At 40.9% G+C, this 19,069-nt stretch overlaps 1 protein-coding gene across 2 annotated transcripts in view; it reads left to right on the plus strand.

Moving 5' to 3' along the window:
- Positions 1-19,069, plus strand: part of smurf2 (SMAD specific E3 ubiquitin protein ligase 2) — a 216,818-nt gene that overhangs the window by 108,976 nt on the left and 88,773 nt on the right. For both annotated transcript variants that reach the window (XM_068003917.1, XM_068003918.1), the window contains exons 2-3: positions 5,816-5,854; positions 12,775-12,883. In XM_068003917.1, coding sequence (XP_067860018.1) covers positions 5,816-5,854; positions 12,775-12,883 — 148 coding nt within the window. The remainder of the gene's footprint in view (positions 1-5,815; positions 5,855-12,774; positions 12,884-19,069) is intronic.

The raw sequence follows: 19,069 nt of genomic DNA on the forward strand, positions 1-19,069 counted from the left end.
TGGATTAATCTTTTTTAAAAAAAAAACAAAGCAATACTTGCAAAAGAGTGCGCAAAATGTTTGACATACATCAGCTTTTAGGGGAAAAAAGTCTCATCACCTACATATCAGTATAATTCTATCTCTAGGAGAGTTTTTTATTTTGCATAAATATGGTTGCAAACCAGATTATTGCTTTTTCTCCATTGATCCTACAGTAGCTGCTGGTATGTTTGTGAAATTAACTTCTGTTTTTGTTTATCTTCTATGTAGGAAGGGCAAATATAATGTTTTCTCACCTATGTCTACCAAAATGTTAGAAAAATACAACATTGGTTTTACATTTCTGTTTCTTTCTATCCATCTCCTCCAAAAAAAGTTTGGCCAACCTCCCAAGAAGAAATTTCTTTCCATTTGAAATGGTGCTTGGGGTCTGTGATGATGAGAACAAGCAAAGTTCACCCAAGGCAGGTTCAAATGTAATTGAATGCTGGCATTGAAACTTATGATCCTAGTGGTTTGGGATTACTGCATTCTGCCACTGTATCAGACTGTCAGGGGATCTTTGTACCATATTAGCATTTAAAATTTAGAGAGAAAGTGGTTTGGTAGTAGAGATGTATTGAATTTCTATTCATACAACCTGAGCACCAGCCATGAATAACTCTCTTGAAATCAGCCTATCCTCTGGATATATCTTGAAGTTTCCAGCTTGGTGTTGAGTACACCATCTCAGGGGAAAGGTAGAATACAATTAGCAAGGAGATCTGTCCTGTAAAGTCGGCTACCAGATAGGAAATTTTTTGAACTGGCTTTGAAGGCCATTTTGGTGCATACGTTCTTTCCTCTCTTTCTGGATAAGGAGTGATATGTCAAGGCAGGAATGTTGAAAGGTGAGGATATCAAAATGGGCAGGAAAAGAGATGCTGGATCAATTACTATGGTCAGGGCTAATAGTTAATAGAAGCATAGAAAATAGGAACAGGAGTAAGCCATTCGGCCCTTCGAGCCTGCTCCGCTATTCAGTGTGATCATGGCTGATCTATCTCATTACCATATTCCCACTCTCTCCCCAGACCCCTTGATGCCTTTTGTGTCTAGAAATCTATCCAGCTCCTTCTTAAATATATTCAGTGACTTGGCCTCCACAGCCTTCTGTGGTAGAGAATTCCACAGGTTCACCATCCTCTGAGTGAAGAAATTTCTCCTCATCTCAGTCCTAAATGTGCTACCCCGTATCCTGTGACCCCTCGTTCTCGACCCCCCCCCCCCCCAAGCCAGGGGAAACATCCTCCCTGCATCCAGTCTGTCTAGCCCTGTCAGAATTTTATATGTTTCAATGAGATCCCCTCTCATTCTTCTAAAATCAAGTGAATACAGGCCGAGTCGATCCAATCTATCCTCATACGACAGTCCTGCCATCCCAGGAATCAGTCTGGTGAACCTTCGCTGTACTCCCTCTATGGCAAGTATATCATTTCTTTGGTAAGGAGACCAAAACTGCACACAATACTCCAGGTGTGGTCTCACCAAGGCCCTGTATAGCTGCAGTACGACATCCTTGCTCATGTACTCAAATCCTCTTGCAATGAAGGCCAATATACCATTTGCCTTCCTAACTGCTTGCTGCACCTGCTTGTTTGCTTTCAGTGACTGGTGTACAAGGACACCCAGGTCCCTTTGCACATCAACATTTCCCAATCACCATTTAAATAATACTCTGCCTTTCTGTTTTTCCTTCCAAAGTGGATAACTTCACATTTATCCACATTATACTGTATCTGCCATGTATTTGCCCACTCACTCAACACCTAGTTTTGTGTCATCAGCAAACTTGGAAATATTACATTTGGTTCCCTCATCCAAATCATTGATATATATTGTGAATAGCTGGGGCCCAAGCACTGATCCCTGCAGTACCCCCCTAGTCACTGCCTGCCATCCCGAAAAAGACCCATTTATTCCCACTCTGTTTCCTGTCTGTTAACCAATTTTCAATCCATTCCAGTATATTACCCCCAATCCCATGTGCTTTAATTTTGCACACTAACCTCTATGTGGGACTTTATCAAAGGCCTTCTGAAAATCAAAATAAACCACATCCACTGGTTCTTCCTTATCTATTCTACCAATTACATCCTCAAAAAACTCCAGTAGGTTTGTTGAACATGATTTCCGTTTCATAAACCCATGTTGACTTTGTATGATCCGGTTGATATTTTCTAAATGTCCTGTTATCACATCATTTATAATAGACTGTAGAATTTTCCCTACTACTGATGTTAGGCTAACCAGTCTGTAGTTCCCTGTTTTCTCTCCCTCCTTTTTTTAAATAGTGGGGTTACATTTGCCACCCTCCAATCTGCAGGAACTGTTCCATAATCCATCGAATTTTGGAAGAATGGTCACTAGATAAGTCAAATTTTGTTCTTGTCACAGGATTTTCTTGTATTTATGGATTGCATTCTGTGACATATGAAGAGAAAGGTTTAAAAAAAACATCTGGCCCATCAATAGTCACATTTCCCAACTGCTAGAAATGCTAACTCCTTAGCGAGGCAAATAAATTCTAGGAAATTCCTCCCTGAATCATTCAAGTAATTGATCAAACTCCAGCAATTTTCCCCCAATGCATCACTAAGCCAGTGTTGTCCAATAGAAATTGCAGGTGTGGCTACTGCGACACTGTGCTAGCCACACACACTAATTTTAGTAGAAAATGTGAGACACAATACAGGTAAATGTACTTCATGTGTATATTCACTTAAACATCTATCACCATTCAGTGGAAAAGTTTGCAAGCTTTCTCTTTCACCAAAGTTTGAAACTCTAACATGAACTTATCAGACGCAGAACATCTTAGTGCAGCTTCTAGTTTTTTGTCCAGCAGTTGTGAGTGGTACTTTGACATAATCAGAGCGATTACTGAGAATGTTGATTCTCACACTGAGACACGCCGGACCCACTCCCTGGAGCGGTTATTCTGATTGGTCGAACTGACCACGATGACAGCTCCCCTCTCCATACAATGTTTGTGGTGTTTCCATGCTGCTGACGTCCTGCATTTTAAGCCGTGTTGCACACCATTTTAGCAGATAACTAATAAGTAGCAACCAATGAAGTAAAGCAAACACAGTGATCAAAAAACACTAGCACAGTCTGTTTTTCGTCTTCCCCTTTTACCAACAAATGCACAAAAAGGTTAAAGTACACATGCATACGTCGTGCGAATGTGATTATTGAGATCACATGCTCTGACTATATGTCTATTATTCATTTTTTAATAAAAGTGCAATTAAGCACATCTGGATTTCTAATTAGTCACATGTGGCTAGTGGCTAATATGTTGGGCATTAGGCACACTTAAACTAACCCTCTCCTCTGTCTTCCCCCCCCACCCCCACCGGCTCCAAGCTAGGACTGTGCAGAACCAAAGACATTATTTTGTGATAATTGCAAATTAGCAGACTTGTCTATAATGAAACAGCTTAAAACAGACAAATGAGGTTCTCATCAACCCAATTTATTACAATCCGTGCTGTATTGGGAGAGGATTTGCTTTTGAACTGAATTTATGTGCTTATATTTTTTCCTTCCAATTCAGTGTTGTTTCATTCCCTGCCCCCATTTCATGGACAGCTTATGTACATCTCCAGATATGCTCTAAAATCCACTTTTCAGTTTTCCTTGACCATGCTTAAGTGATACACCCAGGCATCCTCAGCCAGACAAGCTGCAAAGTCGTTGTATAGTGGCTATGAAAGCGTAATTCCCTTAGTTAGTCTGACAGATTGTACTTTTTTAAATTAGTCCATCCATATACCCTGGGCTTTCCTCAAGGTACTTCGCCCCCTCCCCCCACCCCAACGTGATTAGGTTTTGTCTCCGATCAGCCATGCTCTTATCAAATGGCAGAGCAGGCTCGAGGGGCCGAACAGCCTACTCCTGCTCTTAATTCGTATGTTCCAAGGCACTGAAATAACCAACTACATGCAAGATGCTAATAGTTCAAAATTCATGTTCATCGTCTTCTACTTACTGCACTTAATTAACCCATTCTGTTCAGGTATAGCATTTAAGAATACAACAGTCAGTCTATGTGTGGGTCAGGAATGTGTGGAATGTTGAAGCATTGGAAATAAATTGAAATTGGTTCCTTTAGCAGAGCTAGCAGTAATCACTGAATTGTAGGATGTTAATGCAATCTCTTGTAGATGAGTCCTGAGCTTTTGTGTTTGTGAAGAAATGGATCTTGCTGCTAAATGTTAGGACTTTTGATTGAGTAACGATTGATTAATTTCTTTGGAGCTCCATGTGTTTTCTTAAAATCTATATTCAATGCAAAGAGTTAGGAGCTTTACTGATTCCAGGTGTAGAATCTACTGTGTATGCTATTGGGATCAGCAAAAGATATTATTCACTTGCTCCATATACAAGAAGGTTAAGTTTAAATTTAACTAATTTTATACTCCTTTTACCTTATACCCTTGGAGAGTGACACTGAAACTAACTCTGTATACTCTTCCACGCATTTGTATTGTCATTAGGCACTGCACCTCTATATGTTCTGAAAAAGGGCACCGTTTATTCTGCGCATCACATTCACAATTCACTGTCAGTCTGTGGACTTGCAATAAATTACTTGACTGGCTGTTTAGGGTGATGGGAAGCCAACGAATTGACTGAGAGCCAGGACCATTCATCAGTGCTTTCGCAATATCACATTTTGCACCATAACATAAACGCACTGATGCACTGAACCAGCTCAGTGTTAAACAGACAATAGAGGAGATGGCAAATTGCAAGGCCCATGAAAATCTTGTTTATGCACTGCCATCGGTTTTTTTGGAGATTGGATTGTTTATGTTCAGGAGTGCTATCAATGGCAAGAGAAATACACGTCAGCAGTCAATGGCAGTACATCAAGGTACAAGGGTATAAGATCGCAACTGAATTAATATCAATACTGTGATGGCTACAATAGCTTTGTGAAATCTCTGGTGTTCTTCAGAAACGTCCTCCTTTTTGCTGGTGTGACAGCCGCTGTAATTTGGGACTCTGTTTCATGGTCATGTAATCAGTAGTCATTATTTCTAAGTATTTTGTTTTTTAAAAAAAAAACTTAACACCCATTCTTTGGGAGATACAGAATTGAATGACATTCAGCTGCTTGTGTCCAATCGATCACTGCGATGCTTGAAAACAAAGTTATGCCTTGAGTACATTGTTGCTATTTGATCTTATGGATTAGAGAATGGATGTTTTATTTTAATTAAGATGCTTAAATATCTTTAAAAAAAGATTAAATGGATGTAACATAGTACAAATTATAAGGATATTCATACCAGCAGCTGTAAGAAATGTTTATTAAGAGTCGCCCGGATTTTACAATGCTGTGATGGCTAGTCACAGTATTGGCATTGATTTAATAGTGATCCAAGATGGGATAAATTTAACTTAATTTCAGTGTAGCGTGCATCAGTCGCATAGTTTCTTTCCAATGCTATAAAATTGAGAGATGAAATTTGATACCACATGGGATAGCAGTGATCTGAAATCTTGATATGTTCCTTTCTCTTTTGTCCACGTAGGATGGCTGTCTTAAAAATAGTATTTTGTTCACATAGACACTTTTAGTAGGGCATTCTTTCCTTGTGGTGATTTCAGATTAATAGCATTTGTAGTTTTTCTTAATCTATAATTGATTCTATCTAATGAGTTGCATTGTTTAAATCAATATTAATCGAAATGCTTGGACATTTTATTTAGTTACTGGAATCCGGATAAATGTTGTTTCAGACTTTTAAAGTAATTTTTTCCTTTTTTTTATTTCTAGTATTATGTGCTAAGAATTTGGTGAAGAAAGACTTCTTTCGTAAGTATTCCAACTGCATGTTACTAGACAAGACTATTTTATCAATATTAGTAACACTAAAAGTAATGAAAGTTAGTTGTATAATAATGCACTTTAAAGATTTTTACATATCATTCCTTTTAGTGTAAAGTAGGCATAAAAAATCATTTACCAGAAAGCAGTTCTATTTATGGTGTAGTGTATAATGTTGGTCAAATTCAAGTATATGAAACTTAGAAATTTGATTGAAATGTTCTGAGGTATGATAGTCATACGTTTCAGCATTTCAAGAACTGGTCCAAATTGGAGAAATTGTTTTCTAATATAAGTTTTTAGATACACTAAACAGCAGTGACAATTGACTGAATTTCTCAGTAGACTAACCTCCCCATTACTGGTGATGTGACCTTGTGTAAACTTGTGAAGCAATATGTTTCAATTTTTGTTTGTTTCCTTGTCCTTCTCTTTCCCTGTTTTACCACCCCCACCCCTCCCAAACCCTGGGCAGTTCTCTTCTCCTGAAAGTACAGTACCATAAGCAGTCCTTGCTTGCTCACTCTGTTACGGTTCCACGGGTACTGGCAGCCCTTCACTGGCTTGGTGTAGTTGACATTCATGTGTGAACTTTGATAAGTATTGGCAGGCTATTGAACTGTGGGGGCATGAAGCCGCACTCTGTCTTCACTCAATGTTCATACACGCACTTTCCAGCAGGAGTCATTGGATAACAACTAGCTTTCCTTTCTATATCCATCCCAGCCCAGGGACAGTGAAGCCTACTGTAGCAGTGCACTGCTAGTTGAGGTCCCCTAATTCAGCACAAACCAGAGATTGAACCTGGGACCCACTTAGACAATATGGCTCAGTTGCATACCACACAAAGCAATTAGTGGAGCCCCAGTGTATTTCTGTAGTGGACAAAATCAGTGGGCTAAATGGCATATTTTGGAATGAAGTATTGACGTTACAAGCTTCTCATTTCTCAAGCCAGCATGACCTGCTCCATACAACACCCTCACTGTTCTCTCTGGCTGCCAGGGGTTATCACAAAGTGACCCTACAGGGAAATTCCATCCGATTATTCCACCACCTTCTGTGCTGTGCAACACAGATGCGATCAGGAGTTTAGCAGTGAGTGCACTAGCCTGTCTCCCTCACTTTATGGTATGAAGTCTATCAATTGTAATTACTGGAAGTTATTAGATTAATGCGACATAATTCTATGAATTAACTTGAAGATGTACAATATTTATGTTAAAGCCAAGGCTACCTGATTAGTTTTGGCCCTTTGATTATTTTTTTAAGAGTAAGGACAATGCAGTAAACAGTTCAAGATTCTAATTATGGTGTGTTTGTGGAGAAAACAAAACAATGTAAAAAGGTTTTCATAGTTTGATGTATAAATGATCCATTATTATTGATAAAATCCTGTTCTGGTTTCTTTGGTCATTTGCAGTGCTCATGCATTATAACAAAAAGCATGGGTTGTAATCAGAAGCTCTTAATCCCTATGATCATTACTGGGAGGAATAATTAGCACAGGGTGATCCTAGAGGAACATCAGAATTGAACAGTGAAACTGCCTTACTGCATTGTTTGATTAGAATACAACAACTATTTGCATTTATAAAGCGTCTTTAATGTAGTAAAACGTCCCAAGGCGCTTCACAGGAGCATAAGAAGACAAAATTGACACAGAGCCAAAGAAGGAGACATTAGATGGAGAGGTTTATGGAGAGAATTCCAGAGTTTAGACCGTCGTTGGCTGAATGTTCAGCCGCCAGTGGTGGGGCGAAGGAAGTGGGGGATTCATGAGGGGCCAGAGTTAGAGGAACGTCGAGTTCTTAGAGAGTGTCAGGCTTAGAGGAGGTTATAGATTTGTCAAATTTTGTTTGATAGCACTGCTGTGAAGTGCCTTGGGACGTTTTACTACGTTAAAGGTGCTATATAAATGCAAGTTGTTTTTGTAGATAGGGAGGAGTGAGGCCAAGGAGGGATGTGAACATGAGGATGAGAATTTTAAAATCGATGTGTTGCTGGACCAGGAGCCAATATAGATCAGCGAGCACAGGGGTGATGGGTGAATGGGACTTGATGCAAGTTAGGACTGAGTTTTGGATGAGCTTAAGTTTATGGAGGATGGAAGATGGGAGGCTGGCTAGGAGAGCATTGAAATAGTCAAGACTCGAGGTAGCAAAACCAGAGATGTGGTTTTCAGCAGTAGCTGGGTTGAGGCGGAGCAGAAATTGGCATTATTACGGAGGTGGAAGTAGGCAGTCTTTGTGTGGAGAAGATACGTGGTCGGAAGCTTAGCTCAGGGTCAAATAGAGTGCTGAGGTTGCAATCAGAATAGGAAGACTAGCTCAGTAGATAAGGTTTTGCTAATGGTTACTGTTTAAAACAAACTCTTGACAGAGAACTGTTTATATTTGCTTTTCTTACCCCCCGCCCCCAAAATTTAGGGCTTCTTGCACACAGACACCATTCTTCACCTGAGGGGACATACAGATGACTCTCTCCCAGGCCTTTTCAGTGTCTGCTTAGAGATATGTGGGAGAAGCCAGAAATAATTTGTCTGCTGATCTTTCTCTTTTGTCTCAGGCTCTGCTTGCTGCTTTTACTCTGAACCCACATCTGACTGTGACACACCAGCAAGCTGCGTACTTAAAACAATTTTTAATATTGGGACCAAGGGAAAATGAAGAAGTATATTGGAGAACAGTGTGTATGATTCCCTGCACTCCCAAGTTCCTGACCTCAGCTAATTTGCTGTGGGAAAGCACTAAGTTGAAGCTGGGTGCTTTCTTTATGGGGCCAGAAGAAGGGAAAATCAATCAAGAACCAGCCCAAGCTATTCTGGTACATCATCCTTCTGATTGCTGCATGGACAGACACACCATGCCCCACTGAATGGTGATTGCACAATTTGGAGGTTCAGCAGCTGTTTACTTTTCTGCTACATCTGTGCCATCTAATTGAACATCAGTAAAGAAATAGCGATGGATTTTTCACCCGTTGACTAGGAATGGCAATGGGCATGAAATCTGGGCTATAGTGATGAACTCAACTTGCTTCATGGCTTTTGTTATTACCTGGTCATCCTTTTGGTCATGGAAAGTGTATATGACATGGGATACCTGGAGAGAAAACGGGGAGACAATATCCTGAAAAAGCACTAACATGTTTTAGTGCCCCCCTTGCCCCCAATGACTTACTAAGATTACCTCAGCAGTAGGTAGCTGAACCATACAGGCTAGAAAGGTACTAAGTTCAATTACTGATCTGTGCTGAGCCAACAGATTTCAGATGGGACAACGGTAGGAGTGTCTCAATTGCGTTGACTTCTTGAATTGGGGAGAGTAAAATTAGTTGGACAGGATTGGGCTCAGCTCTGATGTTCTCCTGTTGAAAAGCCTGCTGATGCTCACTGTCAAAATGTCACACTGAAGAATGGCTACGTGGGCATGAGAGAAATCAGTGCCCATGGAACCATACACCACCAAGAGAGTTAATGCCGCCAGGAGAGGAAGTGAGGGAGAAAAGACACAAATAGTTCATGGGGTGCCAAAGAGGATTCGTGACATTTATATGAAAATCAGGTGGGTGACTTCAGCTCCTACCTATAAACTGAAAAAGTGTAGTTCAGAGGTTTGGCACTTTAATGTCCTAATATGTTCTTATAAAATTCCAAAACTCCAAAGCATTTCCTATTTTTATATTTCAGCTTATTTTATATCCTAATATAGCCTGGTTGTAAGCTATTAAGTGCACATACTAGAAGAGAAATATTTCCTAACTGCAGAGTAATAGTAGTGAAATAACCTCTGACTGGTTATAATTTTTTTTCTTCTAATCTTTTAGCCGTTGCACAGATGTTTTCCCCCCTCCACAATCCTATAACTGGACAAAATTAGCTCAGTTCCACCATCAGATACAACTGAAATGAAACACCATGTCTCACTATAGAACTGAGGCAGACTTCCATGCAGTATATCTTTGGCCGCTACGTAAAAATACATTATAAAGTGAGTAGGAAAGGGAAAGAGTGTTGCATAACTTCACTATTGGCGTAGGAGTCTTAAACAACATACTGTTAGTTTTCTGTAAATTGGATCAAATTGTATACAGGCAGAGTGGCGCATAATTAAATGTGCATGGCCTGACTTGATGTAGTTAAGTGTGGCACTGTTAAATTCATGCCCACAATTGTATATCATGGCCTTGAGTGTCTAAGTCTTATTTATTAGTTTTAATAATAAACTACAGGAGCCATACGACATAATATTGAATTAATATACAGAATATTATGAAGTTTCCTGAAGTTTCTGGTCATTGAGCAACACCATTTCTTCTGGCTCAGAGTTTGTGACATTCACAAAAAGCACAGCTTTTCCCACAGGTATGAACATATTTGTACAAAGATTTCCATAGTGTCATGTTATAATGTTGCAATTTAGATTTTAAAGGACAGGCAGACACGTTTTTCTGATTTTTTTTTAATTGAAAGGAGATCACAGGATTTTAAATTTAAGAAATATATAGCAACTGGGGTGAAAAGCTCATGTGATTTGGTCAAAGATGGCATTCTCCTCTGGTTGAAACCGCACCTGAATGGAAAAGCGTGACATTTACGTGTTACATCAGTAGCATACAAAATAGCAACTACAAAGAAATTTGAGTTGGAGGAAACTTCTTCCAACAAGACTAGTAATGCTGGACTGGGTGGGGCTTTGATTCCCTGTGTCAGTGACGTGAGTGACCACAAAATACTCTGGCTTATGCATCCCCAAATATTTTTAACAACTTATTTTCCTGACACTAGCTCTTAATTATTTCAACTATTACGATACCTTTCCTGTACCTCATCTCTACTACTTGAGATATTTTATTGCCTTATTTCTGAATTTTTTTAAAAAAGAGTATTCTAAGGAAAATACTTACCCATTCATTATTGGGGAAAACCAGTTGTGCTGTACACCTCTTGGAGTAATGCACTGTTAAAAGGCCAGCAAATAATGTGATCCAAATTCAATTCAGTTACCCAAGTATTACATATATGACAGAAAAAGGCAAATGTTACATGTGTTAAAAATTGTATTTTTTTTGGTTGGGGGGGGGGTTCTTTCCATCTCTTTGGTAATTTCTTCTGTTCTGCAGGTTGTACATTTACTTTCATAATCTAGTTGGCCCAACACATCTCTGGTTCTTCTAAATGGTTTGCATGAAAAAATACAACCCACGCATTTGGAACAGTGACAACATCTAGGTACATGTTATCTCTTCTGATGCATTGAATTCAAAGCACTGATTACTAAACACATTTGCTTTAACATTTGTAGAATTAATGGTACAAAAAAAGTTCCTTTCAGTTTGTTTCTGGGAAAAATGATTGAATTCTAACTTGATAAGTGAAATGTCTGACCTATCAATGCTAAACTCTTGGAATTGGAAGTTGGGGAGGGGGAGTAGGTGTAGGGCAGGATAATGGGACTTTTCAGTGAAATGTAGTAGAACATAGTGAATCTAATATATATAGATTTTTTTTTTTGGTCCCCATGGTTGCTGGGAAGGGAGAAAGATAAGGTTATAGACGTCTCCAAAAAGCGACATCACTTCTTTCCTGTCAGTAGGGATGTGATTTGTTCTGGAATGTATTTCATACTTGTATAGTATGACACATACATCATATACCAATCACTTTGTTGATTTTCATGCAGCATCAGAGTATTTTTGGTTCTGTTATCAGCTAAATTCAATGGCTGACATGATAAAAATGACTGAAGTACAAATCACTTGATAGTTTTCTGAAACAAGAGTGCTTGTGTGTTGTGGGCAGTTATGACTTGGGGCAATGAAGGCCATGATGTGTATAGCAGTTTTCAACCTTTTGCATGGGGCCTTGAAGAGTGTATTGTGAGGACATTTTGGAGTGGTACTTTTAGTTAGGTTAAGAGCAATAGTCACTATTTTCCCATCCTGATTGTAGACTATTGTTTTTATTCAGCCCCCAATTACTTACTCATTATCCCTTCACTAATATTGCTCTCTTTGTTCTGGACCTGCTTCAGTTTCCTTGTGTATTTGTCGTACAATGGACTTCAATTGTCTTATTTTTGTTAAGGTTGCTATTTAGTTGTCTTCTCATGCTGCTCAGCTGAAACAGCAGTGATCTGCTTCCAGACCTTTGCCAATGCTGCTCTGCAGTTGGGTACAACAATACTATGAAGTGAAAAGCAAAGTACCGCAGATGCTAGAAATCTGAAACAAAAACAGAAAATGCTGAAAGCGTACACAGCATGTCAGTGAGCATCTGTGGAGAGAATAGTTCAGTTAACATTTTGGGTACAGACCCATCTTTAAAACTGTTTGAAGATCGGCATCAAAAACATTAACAATAGTACTCACTTGGTACTATGCCATGCCTACAGAATTGTATTGCAGCTTGAATCACTGCCTTTAGGAGAGGATTGTAAACAATTTTACAACACCAAGTTATAGTCCAGCAATTTTATTTTAAATTCACAAGCTTTCGGAGATTTCCTCCTTCCTCAGGCAAATGACAACATTTGCCTGAGGAAGGAGGAAATCTCCGAAAGCTTGTGAATTTAAAATAAAATTGCTGGACTATAACTTGGTGTTGTAAAATTGTTTACAATTGTCAACCCCAGTCCATCACCGGCATCTCCACATTTAGGAGAGGAGGGTGAAATACTTTTTTTTTGGGGGGGGGGGATGGGAAGAGAAGGAGAGAGTTTTCTTTGAAGGAAAATGTTTTCTTAAAAAAAATGGTGTGGTTTGTATACAATATTGTTAAAATATCATTCTAGTGTATAACATTCCAAGAATAAATGCAAGTATATCTTTTGTAGTAATCCTTTTCTGCGAGAAAATTAAGATGGCATAGTAACTGAACAACTATGCTGTTTTTTGTTTCCCTTTAGGACTCCCTGATCCTTTTGCAAAGGTAGTAGTAGATGGGTCAGGGCAATGCCATTCTACAGACACGGTAAAGAATACCCTAGACCCAAAGTGGAATCAGCATTATGATCTGTAAGTATTTGATTAAATTCCAAGAATCGTCACTGCAATGAAAAGTTCACTGTAGATAATATAGCCAAATCAAATGTTTAGAAACAGATTTTTTTTCTGTCATAAATGTTTTGAAAAATATGATTTATGTCTCTTTGGGAAGAGAAAGGTTTGACATACTATTCTTGGTCTGACCAGTGTGATTTTGTGTCTACCTGATAGTACATGTCCTAGAAGAAGGAAAAGCTTAAAAATCAGCCCCAAATTACCATAAACAAGGTTGAATATCAGGCTGAGCATACTGGGAATTATTACTTGAACTTTCTTCACAACCTTAGAAATTTTGTTTGAATAAATGTCTTCTGGTTGTTGTATACCTGTAGGTTTTTGATTGCAAATTCCTTTTTTGGCTTGACCACTGCAACTTTGTATCTGTCTGAAGGCTGTGAAAGTGGGGCGGGTGGGGGACTGTAATACTTCCAGTGTTGGCATGGATGATGGGATCTTAGACTAGTAATTATAGATTGAAACCCATGCCCTGCCACACCATGCACAGTAATGTTGAAGCTCCAATTTGCAAGATTACCATGATGAACTGTAATGTACTGGAGAATTAGATGAAGAAAATTTTGCATACTTTACTGCACATATTAGTTACAATCATTGGAAATGGGTTGAAAGAGGGGCACTATTTAAAAAATAAATACTTCATCCTATTATGTATCCAGCATTTAATCAATTTCCACCACAACAAAATAATCTTGTCTCAATAGGTTATTTGGTTATGCCGAGATGATCTTTTGCCCCATCAAAAATTAAGTGATTATTCATCATTGATTTAGAAACAGGAGAGATGCATGTGGAGCAAGGTCATTCATCAAGATTTCTATGAACATAGTAAAATTGTGGGGTGGGGGGGAAGAAGAGAAGAAAAACTGTGTTTGAAAAAAATCCTCTGCTTTCAATTGGTTTGTATTTAAAAATATGGCGTGGTAGAACAGTGCATTGACGTTACTTGCATGGATTCCAAGTGGAGGCCAGATGCATTGCTATATGAAGAGAAACGAAGGAGAATGGTGACTTAAGTCCTTGGGCACCTGTCTACAGCTAGTTTCATAATGGTATTTGTGTAGGCCTGGGAACAAATCTGCTCTCTGCCCAAGGACTGTGGGTGGCGACGGCAAGTGATTTGGGCGATGAAACATTTGAGACAAATCCCACGAGTTTATATACTTGCCATATATGGTGCAGTTTGCTGTCTGATTACTGCAATTTTGCATTAAGCGTCTTGGAAGACAACGACAATGGGAGTTTCTGAGTGGATCTGAGGAACAATAAATCATTTACCGCAGCAAAGCACTTGCCCAAGGCATGACACAGAGAAATCAGAGAAGAGGAGGAAAAGTGTCTTTAAAAAAAACACGAGTCTTGGCATAAAAAAACCCACTGTGACAATCGTATCAGCTGTCAAATGTGCTATGCAATGATCCTGGTGCTCAATCTCAGTGAAGTACAGCTAGTTCACTTCTGGTTAGTTGAAATGTTGGTCTCCTGGACAGCATGTGGTAGTCCTTCAATTGAGGATTAATTCGTAACATTTACAATTTATTTAACTCAAAAACTAAGGTGTATGTATATGAGGGTGTGAGTACTTAATAAGAGGCAGTACTTTCTCTACAGAATTATTCTCATTTATCCCTGCAGAATTTGTCCTTGGCACATGCTGAAATTATCAAATCACCACTGTTTACTGTAGCCATACTGTATTTTGAAATATTGCAACAGTCAAGAAGATTAAAACACTGATGTCTTAGAGGGCCTTTGTTTTTAATAGGTAATGTGAAGTTATTAGACTTTTTTTAATAAAGGGTTATTGGACCCTAGATTAGGAATGATCGTGTGGATTTGTAAAAACATGCACAGTATTGTATGTGTTGTCAAAATCTCTGGGAAACTGTATATTTGCAGTCCGTCACACTAAAAGTTTTTGTACTAAAAACAGACTGCGACTGACCTATAGTACATGCAGTGTAACAGGAAATAGCTTACATGCCATGGATGACAGATGGTGTCTCACTGGCAACATGCCAACTTGTTCATTTGATTGCTGTTTCAAGATTAAAACAGATTAGGGCTGACATGCCTGCAGAATGTTCCTTGCTGATAATTGTAGATATTTGTACACAGTTTGCTGTGGATTTCTTTAAAAGTAAATGCAGAAATTTGTGCGTAACTGTACACGGCTGCTGTTCTGTTGAAATAAGAAGGCAGTATACAATGAAACCAGTAGGATTTGAAAAGTTCATGATGTACAGTAAGGCGATTGAACAGTAATGTGACAATCTGTGTTAGTATTAATCTATTGGGGGAGAAGGAATGTTTTTTTTATATATTCGTTCACGGGATGTGGGCGTCGCTGGCAAGGCCGGCATTTATTGCCCATCCCTAATTGCCCTCGAGAAGGTGGTGGTGAGCCGCCTTCTTGAACCGCTGCAGTCCGTGTGGTGACGGTTCTCCCACAGTGCTGTTAGGAAGGGAGTTCCAGGATTTTGACCCAGCGACAATGAAGGAACGGCGATATATTTCCAAGTCGGGATGGTGTGTGACTTGGAGGGGAACGTGCAGGTGGTGTTGTTCCCATGTGCCTGCTGCTCTTGTCCTTCTAGGTGGTAGAGGTCGCGGGTTTGGGAGGTGCTGTCGAAGAAGCCTTGGCGAGTTGCTGCAGTGCATCCTGTGGATGGTGCACACTGCAGCCACAGTGCGCCGGTGGTGAAGGGAGTGAATGTTCAGGGTGGTGGATGGGGTGCCAATCAAGCGGGCTGCTTTATCTTGAATGGTGTCGAGCTTCTTGAGTGTTGTTGGAGCTGCACTCATCCAGGCAAGTGGAGAGTATTCCATCACACTCCTGACTTGTGCCTTGTAGATGGTGGAAAGGCTATGGGGAGTCAGGAGGTGAGTCACTCGCCGCAGAATACCCAGCCTCTGACCTGCTCTCGTAGCCACAGTATTTATATGGCTGGTCCAGTTAGGTTTCTGGTCAATGGTGACCCCCAGGATGTTGATGGTGGGGGATTCGGCGATGGTAATGCCGTTGAATGTCAAGGGGAGGTGGAGAGACTCTCTCTTGTTGGAGATGGTCATTGCCTGGCACTTATCTGGCGCGAATGTTACTTGTCACTTATGAGCCCAAGCCTGGATGTTGTCCAGGTCTTGCTGCATGCGGGCTCGGACTGCTTCATTATTTGAGGGGTTGCGAATGGAACTGAACACTGTGCAGTCATCAGCGAACATCCCCATTTCTGACCTTATGATGGAGGGAAGGTCATTGATGAAGCAGCTGAAGATGGTTGGGCCTAGGACACTGCCCTGAGGAACTCCTGCAGCAATGTCCTGGGGCTGAGATGATTGGCCTCCAACAACCACTACCATCTTCCTTTGTGCTAGGTATGACTCCAGCCACTGGAGAGTTTTCCCCCTGATTCCCATTGACTTCAATTTTACTAGGGCTCCTTGGTGCCACACTCAGTCAAATGCTGCCTTGATGTCAAGGGCAGTCACTCTCACCTCACCTCTGGAATTCAGCTCTTTTGTCCGTGTTTGGACCAAGGCTGTAATGAGGTCTGGAGCCGAGTGGTCCTGGCGGAACCCAAACTGAGCATCGGTGAGCAGGTTATTGGTGAGTAAGTGCCGCTTGATAGCGCTGTCGACGACACCTTCCATCACTTTGCTGATGATTGAGAGTCGACTGATGGGGCGGTAATTGGCCGGATTGGATTTGTCCTGCTTTTTGTGGACAGGACATACCTGGGCAATTTTCCACATTGTCGGGTAGATGCCAGTGTTGTAGCTGTACTGGAACAGCTTGGCTAGAGGTGCAGCTAGTTCTGGAGCACAAGTCTTCAGCACTACAGCCGGGATGTTGTCGGGGCCCATAGCCTTTGCTGTATCCAGTGCATTCAGCCGTTTCTTGATATCACGTGGAGTGAATCGAATTGGCCGAAGACTGGCTTCCGTGATGGTGGGGATATTGGGAGGAGGCTGAGATGGATCATCCACTCGGCACTTCTGGCTGAAGATGGTTGCGAACGCTTCAGCCTTGTCTTTTGCACTCACGTGCTGGACTCCGCCGTCATTGAGGATGGGGATGTTTGCAGAGCCTCCTCCTCCCGTTAGTTGTTTAATTGTCCACCACCATTCACGACTGGATGTGGCAGGACTGCAGAGCTTGGATCTGATCCGTTGGTTGTGGAATCGCTTAGCTCTGTCTATAGCATGTTGCTTCCGCAGTTTAGCATGCATGTAGTCCTGAGTTGTAGCTTCACCAGGTTGGCACCTCATTTTTAGGTACGCCTGGTGCTGCTCCTGGCATGCTCTTCTGCACTCCTCATTGAACCAGGGTTGATCCCCTGGCTTGTTGGTAATGGTAGAGTGAGGAATATGCCGGGCCATGAGGTTACAGATTGTGCTGGAATACAATTCTGCTGCTGCTGATGGCCCACAGCGTCTCATGGATGCCCAGTTTTGAGCTGCTAGATCTGTTCTGAATCTATCCCATTTCGCACAGTGGTAGTGCCACACAACACGTTGGATGGTGTCCTCAGTGCGAAGACGGGACTTCATCTCCACGAGGACTGTGCGGTGGTCACTCCTACCAATACTGTCATGGACAGATGCATTTGCGACAGGTAGATTGGTGAGGACGAGGTCAAGTAAGTTTTTCCCTCGTGTTGGTTCGCTCACCACCTGCCGCAGGCCCAGTCTAGCAGCTATGTCCTTCAGGATTCGGCCAGCTCGGTCAGTAGTGGTGCTACTTAGCCACTCTTGGTGATGGACATTGAAGTCCCCCACCCAGAGTACATTTTGTGCCCTTGCTACCCTCAGTGCTTCCTCCAAGTGGTGTTCAACATGGAGAAGGACTGATTCATCAGCTGAGGGAGGACGGTAGGTGGTAATCAGCAGGAGGTTTCCTTGCCCATGTTTGACCTGATGCCATGAGATTTCGTGGGGTCCAGAGTCAATGTTAAGGACTCCCAGGGCCACTCCCTCTTGACTGTATATCACTGTACCACCACCTCTGCTGGGTCTGTCCTGCCGGTGGGACAGGACATACCCAGAGATGGTGATGGAAGAGTCTGGGACGTTGGCTGAAAGGTATGATTCTGTGAGTATGGCTATGTCAGGCTGTTGCTTGACTAGTCTGTGGGACAGCTCTCCCAATTTTGGCACAAGTCCCCAGATGTTAGTAAGGAGGACCTTGCAGGGTCGACTGGGCTTGGTGTTTTGCCGTTGTCGTGTCCGGTGCCTCGTGGTCCGATGCTAGGTGGTCCGTCCGGTTTCATTCTTATTATGACTTTTCGTAGCGAGATTTTACAACTGAGTGGCTTGCTCGGCCATTTCAGAGGGCAATTAAGAATCAACCACATTGCCGTGGGTCTGGAGTCACATTTCGGCCAGACTGGGTAAGGACGGCAGGTTTCCTTCCCTAAAGGACATTAGTGAACCAGATGGGTTTTTATGACAATCCGGTAGTTTCATGGCCATCATTGCTGATACTAGTATTTTAATTCCAGATTTTTATTTAATTAATTGAATTTAATTAATTAATTGAATTGAAATTCACCAGCTGCTGTGGCGGGATTTGAACTTATGACTCTGGATTTTAGTCCAGGCCTCTGGATTACTAGTCCAGTAACATTCTACTTCTACAAATAAGATGTACAGCCTTACAGTTGCCTGTATATCGTGGCTCAAGCGATCCATGCCTAATAGGTTATCATGTTTACTTGCAGGTAATTGATGTCTCTATTTCTGTTGCAGTTTTGGAATATTATTTAATTGGGTGTAATTCGTCAGTTCACTGGCCACAAGGTTGCCTATGAAATCAAAAATTGCAACCAGTTTTAACATGCAAAATAACAGAACAATTAGCTACTGTGTTCTGGAATTTGTTTTACAATATGTTTCAGATGCAACCAGGAGATGTAAATCCCTAGAAAATATATGGAATAACTTCTGGAAATATTGAAAATGGTGCGAATGAAGCTGAGTTTGAGTGCTACCGGTTCTTGAGATTGAATTACTATCTCTGCTTGTTGACAGCATTCTTTATAATTTGTAATTTGAATGTTTTCATATTTTACCATAATGTGGAGGCACGTAGAACATATTAAAGACAGCATTGTGTAGAATCATAGAACATGTTGATTT

The sequence above is a fragment of the Heptranchias perlo genome, chromosome 23 (assembly GCF_035084215.1).
Source record: "Heptranchias perlo isolate sHepPer1 chromosome 23, sHepPer1.hap1, whole genome shotgun sequence".
NCBI lineage: Eukaryota > Metazoa > Chordata > Chondrichthyes > Hexanchiformes > Hexanchidae > Heptranchias > Heptranchias perlo.